The sequence below is a fragment of the Alligator mississippiensis genome, chromosome 2 (genome assembly GCF_030867095.1).
Source record: "Alligator mississippiensis isolate rAllMis1 chromosome 2, rAllMis1, whole genome shotgun sequence".
NCBI classification, from domain to species: domain Eukaryota; kingdom Metazoa; phylum Chordata; order Crocodylia; family Alligatoridae; genus Alligator; species Alligator mississippiensis.
The window spans coordinates 69505076-69513707 of NC_081825.1; the positions used below are offsets into that span (position 1 = coordinate 69505076).

Consider the following 8632-nt stretch of genomic DNA (forward strand, 5'->3'; position numbering starts at 1 on the left):
CAGGTGTAGCACTCAGGGTTCCAGCACCTGAACCAGTGCACTGAAGTGGCGCCTGTAGCATGGGCCTGCAGGAAGCAGATCGTAGATCTACCCTAGGCCCTGGCCCTGTGCTGTTACCTCCCCACAATCCCAGCCCCACCCACCCCTTCCTCTCCCAGATGCCTTTCCCCTCTGCCCACCACCCTATCCCATCCTCCCACTCAAACGTGCCCTGCCCACAAGGGATGGGTTCAATGGCACCCCCTCCTCCCTCTGCCATGCGGGCCCAGGTCAGCACTCCACCCCTCACCCCCTCCCCAGCCTGCAACAGCTGCGAAGTTTCTAACTTGGCCTTCCAGCCAAAATCATCGCCCACCCCTGATCTACTGTCTCTCACAATATAAGAATTAGAGATCACAAAATGAAACTAATAGGGAGTAAGTTTAAAACTAATAAAATGAAGAACTTTTTACACAGCAAGTAATCAAAGTATGCGATTCATTGCCACAAGACACTGCTGAAGAGGACACTTTAGCCAGATTTGAAAAGGGACTAGATAATTTCTTGGAGGAAAGGGGCACCAGTAGCTATTGAGCATGGGAGTTAGGGGTACAGCCTCTGAATCAGAGGTTCCTAGACTTTAAGTGCCAGAGGCTGCTAGTGGGTAACTCTCCCTTTCAGCATTGACTTTCTACCATTGTGACGCAGGATACCGCGGTGCAAGAGGGACCTATAGTCTGACGAAGAAAACAGCAGTTCTTATGTCAAGGTTGAAAAGGCCCTTTCAGTTGGTCTGATTTCTCTTAGCGTGTTCCAAAAAGCACGGTGCTTTCATAGCACCACAAATGCCACTTCAGGGTTTCAAATTCAGTACAGCAAACACTTCCAGAGTTTGTTCTGACTTTGCACTAACCCAGCAGAAGGTCAGCTGGTCGCAACCTGGGATGGCTCAGCTGACCTCTGTGCTAAAGTTCTGGGCAATGTCCATTTAGTTAGGGCTACACACTGCACACAAGTACACACTGTGCTTGAGCTGCTTAAGCGTAGACCAGCGTTAGTGCTAGCTCAAGTTCGGGGCAGTTTTAAGGCTAAAAACCTTCTCCAACTGTTCCCCACCTGCCCAGCTGTGACCTGCCACTAGAGGGCTGCCAACCACAACCCTAACTAGGAGCTACAGCTGTGAGTTGCCAGTACAGGGCTGGTGAACCAGGACAGGCCTCTATCCCTGCCCAGGGAGGGGCCGCAATAACATGATACTGGGAGGCAGAGAGTTAATAGGATGGGGCTGAGTAATGAAATGGGAGGTGGAAAGGAAAAGGGGGTGGGGGAAGGGTGGTGAAATGAAGGATGTCAGCCACAAAAAGAAGTTAAAAAAAAAAAGACTTTCAAAAGAAATAAAGAGGAAGTAAAATAAAGAATGTCACATGTTTTAATGAATTAGGATTTGAGATTGGGGGGGAGGGATGGGCTGGTCCTGCTTCCTGGGGAGGTGGAAGCAGTGAGGGAGGGCACTTCTGGGAGAGCTGCTGCCCCTGTCGGGGGAAAGAAGCCCCAGCTCCGAGGGACAGTTTCGCCCCTTCTCTTGCTCCTGCCCCTCCCCACACCTCACGCCCGGCCCCACGCGTGTCCTATGCATGCACGGGCCCATGCAGCCTGTTGGCAGCACCGTACCTACTCCTGGCGCCGCCGGGGAACCTTTTACTATCAGGCCCCACTTCGCCAGAGATAATGATCATCATTATTTTCACTGTTTTCGGGCCCCCTTTGTGTCCAGCCGCCCGGCTGGCCGGTGCCTGTGCCCGGGCCTGCCTGTCTGCAAGGGGGCACAGCGCTGGGCTGGGCAGGTCACAGCGCGGGGACAGCTGGCTCCGTGCCAGCACCACCACCCCCCCCAGTTCAGGGGTGCAGTTTGTCCAGGCAAACAGGAGAGTGGGGAGGAGGACTGCACCTTGGGGTGCTGGAGGGCTGCCGCGTGGGCGGCCGCACATAACGGGACGGAGGCGGCCCCAGAGTTTTCAAGCGCCGGCCCCTCCCCGCAGCGGGCAGCGCCCGAGGGCCGGGCCGGGCTCCTACCTTCCCCCTTGGGCTCGAAGAGCAGCGCGTTGCCCAGCAGCGGGTAGCAGGGGCTGATCCCCGGCACCACCCGCAGCTGCCGCCACCTGCCCAGGGCCGCGGCCAGCGGGCGCAGGACAGAGGCTGCCCCCAGCGCCACGAGCAGGGCGCCCGCCGCCGCCGCCGCCCAGTACAGCAGCCGCGCGCCCCCTGCCGCCTCCGCCACCGCCAGCCCCGAGCCCATGGCCGCCGCCATCTGCCCCGGGGGGACGGGGACACTGGTGCAGGGCAGCGGGGACAAGGCGGGGCCGGGGAGGAGCCACAAGAGCGAGCAGGAAATCCCGCTACTCGCGCCTGCCAGGGGGCAGAGCCGCTGCCCACACGGCGCCCGCCCGGCTGGAGCGGAGGGGACCGCCTCTGGCCCCCCCTTGCCCAGCTGTGAGCCTCCGCCGTGCCCGCCTTTGCGTCGCGGGACAGAAGCGGCCCAGAGGCCTTGCCTCACACAGCAGCGTTGGGGCTGGACCCCAGGACCCCGGCTGTGCTCTCCCCCAGGGACTCAGCCCGCAGGGGCAGCCTGAGGCAAAGGGCATGGCTCCCCAAGCCACACCAGGGCAGTGGTTGCCCCCAAACGGTACCAGGGAACCAGCAGTGCTCCAGCCCGGCATCTCCATCCCAGCAAACATTTTGCAAGAGGGGTACTGCTTTTTGTAACCGAGTCCCCCCAGACAGCTAAATAACCCAGCGGGGAAAATGTTTTGCCCCGCCTTGGCTCCTGACACTTAGGCCCACATAAGAAAAACAAACCGGCAAGTGCTCCAGTGAAGGGAGTGCAGAAGCAAACTATTAAAACCATGAAAACTAGCACAAGGAAGTTGTTTTTCACACAGCATCTCATTCAAGTGTGGGACTCCCTGCCACCAGATGATGCAGAAGGGGACAGTTTTACCATATTCAAAAAGAGATTAGACAAATCCTTGGAGGAAAGGGGCACAGGTAACTATTGAGCACAGGAGTTAGGGGCTGAGCCTCTGAATCAGAACTTTTTAGGCCTTAAATGCTGGAGACAGCAAGTGAAAGAGGAACAGCAGGGGAAAAAATTGGTCATACCCAGTTCTCTCTCCTTTTCAGTACCCACTCTGTGCCACTGTGTATGGGCAAAATGGACCACTAAATAGCCATTCTTATGTTCATAAAGTTCTCCAACTATGAATCTTGCTACCAAATGGAGGATGAAGAATAACACAATGCATCCAATCGTACTTTTATGGTCCAATACTTAGCAATTTAACAGAAAGAAGCAGCCCTGCAACATAGACTTACTGCATCTTAAAACACTGATGCTGAGCCTGGTTCCTGTACACAGACCCCTGAGAAAGAATGTCTTGTGTTCAAAAGGCCATGCAACTTTATCCCAACTACATAGTTGATCCAGTAAAGGATACCACCGTCCTGACAACCCAAGAAATCCTTGCCTCACGCATGCATCTTAAAATCCTGAGTTCATAATAGGTGGCCAACCTGTTAGTTGTGCAAACGTGGTTAAAAAGCCTCCCTAAGTTCAAAGAAGCATGGGAGCTTCATTATGGTTGCACATAGGAATCTCAGCAAAGGATGCCAGAGGAACACACTCGCAGAGCACTGACTTCTAGGCAACAAGGAGCTACATATAGCTGCTCATCCCCTAAACAGCCCTCTCCAGTGCTTCGTCTTGCTTGTGCTTACTTCAGCTGCACAGAGGCCAAACATCTGCACTGAAGATAAGTGCAGGCGGCTAGGATGTTTCAGGGGGGCAGAGATTTAAGGCCCACAACAGGGGGACAGGTTGTAAGCTCCAACCCATGGTGGCAAAAGGTTGCCAGCCCCTGCTGTTGTGTCATATTGGCTACAAATAGAGGTTTTATGTGGCATCAGCTATGCCAGGATGTCTCCCAGCACAACTCTTCTCACTGATCAGCAGAAATATACACAAATGTTTACAAAGTATAGTATAGCCAGTGTAGATTGCATTTCTTCTAATATACAAAAAACACGATGTGGTTTGTATATTACTTAAATCATTATTAGATACAAGCTTCAGCTAATTTTTAAAGTTTGTAAAACAAACATAAAAAAGGGAAAAGGAGGGGAATGTAATGTGTAAGGGGTATAGCAAAAGATGGCAAAGAATCCATGAGAAAGGCAAAATGTGCCGCATGTTTTGGTATATTTTACTAAGTTATAGAAATGCAAATGGGATGGGAAGATGAGTAATAGCTGTGGAAAAAAATTAATCCCAGGCTATTACCAGCACAGGCCCAACTGTACTGCATGTGGCCATATGAACTTCAGCAGCTCCTTTTGCAGTCAGTTTTGGGGAAGCAAATTGCAGCATAAGCCCACAAGATCTTTAGGCAAGGGTGGTATAGAGCAGGGGTAGGTAACGTTTTTTGGCGGGAGTGCCAAAAAAACCACAACGTCTACCTCGGAAGGTGCCGGAGTACCGACATGCTGGAATCCGGAGCAGCTGTTTGCAGCTTCCCAGCTGCAACCAGCCCACGGAGCCCGGTCTGCTTGCAGCAGGGCTTGCAGCCTCCCAGCCGCCTGCTGGGAGCAGCCTGGGCTCCGTGGCTGGCAGCAGCTGCTGAGAGCTCGGGCTGGTGGTGGTGTGCCAAGCAAAATGGCCTTGCGTGCCATGCTTGGCACATGTGCTGGGGGTTGCTGACCCCTGGTATAGAATGTAACAGGGAGCCTAGGGTTCCTGTTACTTTACAGATGAAAGAGCCACCAGAAGTGCCTCAGGAGGGGAAAGCTGCTTATTATGAGCTACTACTAGAGAATAGGTCCCAAGGGTTCTACCTGCTATGAGTACCAATTGCAGAGGTAGTTGCATGTGGAGACAAGACTCTGCAGCAATGACCAGCAGCAGTAAGCTACCCTGGAGTACAGCCAATAAACTAAATCAGGAAGCACTTGTATCCAGCCTAGGGCATCACCTTGTTGCCAAAACGGCTAGTTTTGTTCCCCTGGAGGCTTGTTCAATTACCCTCAAGGAAAGAGTCACACATACAGGCTGGGTCCATCTAGGTTTATTGTTTGCAAACAGTTCGACCAAGGAGCAGAGAGCTCAAATCAGGGTCGACGATGAGTCCGGCCTGGAATCACATTTTTATAGCTTACGTTCAACAGAGTCTTGACGTACTAGAAGTTTATTGGCTGCAGTACCAGTTCCTAATTGTGACGTCTTATCTTGTAGGCTGTACTTAACTAGTTATTGGTTAATGTGACTTATCAGGGTTAGTACGTGCGCACTCAAAGGTAGAATTGCAGCATGCTCAGAAGAAAAGAGCAATTTCAACAAAGTTAGTTAAACTTTAGTAACTTCTTATCTTAACGTAACCTTAAGGCACTGGACAGAGATGATTTCAAAATGCAAGGCAAGCAGTAAGAACCACAGCTTGGACATTAGACCTCCTGATCTTTACACAAAAGGGTCATAAGATGGTCATAAGACACTTCTATCATATGGTTGTTGCTCAAGCATTACTGCAAAATTATGGGGGCTAACGTCTTTTTACTACAACTCCCCCCTCAGATGCTTTCTTACTCTAAATTTTTAATAAGTGTCTGCAATAGCCAATTTCTGATAGTGTACAAACATTTCACGGTTAACAACTGATCGAACAGTCCGTCTCAGAAGGGTCATGATGCACGGTAGCCAAAAAAATAGATTAGAGTCCACATTTGTGTAAACGTAACTTCAGATCTCCTACTGGTTCACTTGTCTACTTGTCGGCTTCTTGTTCCCGGGTGTTGTCAGCTTCCGGAGTGACCACACCCTGGGAGTTGGTGTCCTCCAGATGAAAAGGCTTCACTCTTGAATAGTGGGTCCACTTGTCGCTGTTTAATAAGCGGACAGCCGTGTGCGTAGTCAGCAACACCTGATAGGGTCCTTCCCACTTTTCCGCAAGAGGATCTTTTTTCCACTTCTGTACCAGGACCTGGTCACCCGGTTTGAAGTTGTGGGCTGGTGCATCAAGAAGAAGGCTCTGGAAGGATGCAGCAAACCTGTGTAGAGAAGACAAAACAGACTGCAAGGCAATAACGTGTTTCCAAATTTGAGATTTACCAAGTTCTACAGTAACTAGTTCCCTCCATCCTGCTGGCAAGACCCTGGGAGGCATACCAAACATCAATTCAAAAGGTGATAATTTAATTCCCCTACGTGGTGTACTACGAATACAAGTTAAAGCCAGTGGGAGTGCCTGTGGCCATTTCAAATGAGCCTCAGTACAAATTTTTGTCAACATAGCCTTCAGTGTCCTATTCATGAGTTCCACCTGGCCTGAACTCTGGGGTCTCCATGGAGCATGGAGTTTCCAAGTGATATCTAAAGCTTTGGACACTTCCTGTACTATTTTCCCCACGAAACGACTGCCTTGATCTGACTCAATAGACTCAGGTAACAGAAATCTGGGTATTATCTCGTGGAGTAGCACCCGTGCTACTGTAGATGCGGTAGGTGTTCTCGTGGGGTACGCTTCCACCCACCCAGTTAACTGGTCAACTAGTACCAACAGGTAATGGTATTGGCCGGATCTAGGAAGTTCAGCAAAATCAATCTGCCAAGCTTGTCCAGGATATTGAGCCCACGGTCTTCCTCCCATGGGAGCTGGTGGTCTGGCAGATTTTGGATTCACCTTCTGGCAAGTCGGACACTGAGAGACCGCTCTCTGGGCATCCAAATAAAGTCCAGGGGCTACCATTTGACGAGTCAACAAATCTCCCATTGCTGTGCTTCCCATGTGAGTGGAAGAATGCAATCGGTGGAGTATCTCTCCCAGCAGGGCTCGAGGTATCAACACTTTCCCTCCCGGTACGATCCACCATCCCTGTGAATTTTTACTAGCCTTGAGTTCAGCGGCTAGCTTATCTGACCCTGGACCATATTTTACTTCACAATTTTCTAAATAGGAAGACACTTCATGGGCCGTGCCCTGAAACGCTGCCTCTCCTCCTGTTTGTGCTGCCTCTTTAACTGCCATGTCAGCCTTTGCATTTCCCCTTTTCTGGCGTTCATCTGCAGCCTTGCCATGGGCTCTTACATGTACCACGGCCACCTCCTTTGGTAGCCGGAGGGCTTCCAATAACATTATTATTTGTGGGCCATTGGCAATCTTTTGTCCAGAGGCCGTGATGAATCCCCGCTCTTTCCACAACAACCCATGGGCATGAACAGTGGCAAAGGCATAACGTGAGTCTGTAAAAATGTTTACCCTTTTATCTTTTCCCAATTCTAGTGCACAAGTTAGGGCCATAAGCTCCGCTGCCTGTGCTGACCATGTCGCAGGGAGCTTTTCTTTCCATACCGTTTCTGTCAATGTCACCACAGCACATCCGGTATATCGCACACCCTGTATCACACTGCTTGAACCATCTACAAAGAATTCCTCCTTCGGGTTCTCAATTGTGTCATCGTTCAAATCAGGGCGAATTAGTACTGTCTGTGTCAATACTTCTAAACAATCATGACCCGGAGGCCCCGGCTCCGGCAGTAGAGTCGCTGGATTTAAGGCAGTGGTGTGCTTGAAGGTAAGACCTGGATTAGATAAAAGAAAGATTTCATATCTCGATTGTCTGGAGGGGTTCAAAAATTTCCCTCCTTCTCCTCCGAGAATCTGGGGAACCCCATGTGGAATGTGTATCTCCATGTCAGCTCCCATCCCATTCAAAGGCAAACAATTTCTGACTATCTTCATGTAGTGGAATAGAGAAGAAAGCATCTTTTAAATCTAGCACAGAGAATACCTCAGCATCCGCTGGAACCTGGGTTAAGATGGTGTGGGGATTTGGGACTGTATGGTGGTCCACTAAAATCTTTTTGTTTATGGCCCTTAAGTCTTGTACCAGCCTAAAAGAGATTCCATCTGCTTTGGGTACACCCAAGATTGGGGTGTTAAAGGGGGATGATCCCTCTATTAACCACCCATACCTCTTAAATTTTTCAATTAGTGGCTTCAAGCCTATTCGAGTGGCTTTCTTCAGAGGATATTGTTTGACACACACAGGACCTTCTCCTTCCCTCAGGGGAATTTTTACAGGGTGTACATATTTTGCTCGGGCAGGAGTTCCGTCTACCCATACACAGGGATCCACATTTTCTAAAATCTCAATCCCTTTGGGTTCTGATCTTGTCTCAACTGTCCGTAAAGCCATCTGGTAGTTTGAGCCTTGCTTTACCAGTAATTGCACTACGATTTGATCTTCACGGAAGAAGATTTCCGCTTGCAGTTTTGTTAGCAAATCCCGTCCCAATAGTGCTACTGGGCAGGCAGGTGATACTACAAATGCATGCTCCAGCTTATTATTCCCAATCTTCATGAGGAGGGGCTTATATACAGGCAATCTGATCCGTCTTCCCTCTATCCCTTCTACCATTACATACTTTCCACTTCCTTTAGCTAAAGGGGGTTTCACAGGAATCATTGAAAAGGTGGCCCCAGTATCCACTAGGGCCTCATAATCTCTGCCACCTACCCTAATCTGTACCATGGGATCCTTCCGGGCGTTTGCCCATAGGGCGGTGGCCTTGAATCCCTGGACCCTTCAGCTAGAATCTTCTCCC

General features: G+C 50.4%; 1 protein-coding gene across 1 annotated transcript in view; it reads right to left on the reverse strand.

Annotated features, from left to right (window-relative positions):
• Positions 1-2314, reverse strand: part of LOC132243177 (cytochrome P450 4V2-like) — a 47706-nt gene extending 45392 nt beyond the window's left edge. The window contains exon 1 of the mRNA XM_006274204.4: positions 2053-2314. Coding sequence (XP_006274266.1) covers positions 2053-2287 — 235 coding nt within the window. The 5' untranslated portion in view covers positions 2288-2314. The remainder of the gene's footprint in view (positions 1-2052) is intronic.
• Positions 2315-8632: the final 6318 nt, after the last annotated feature.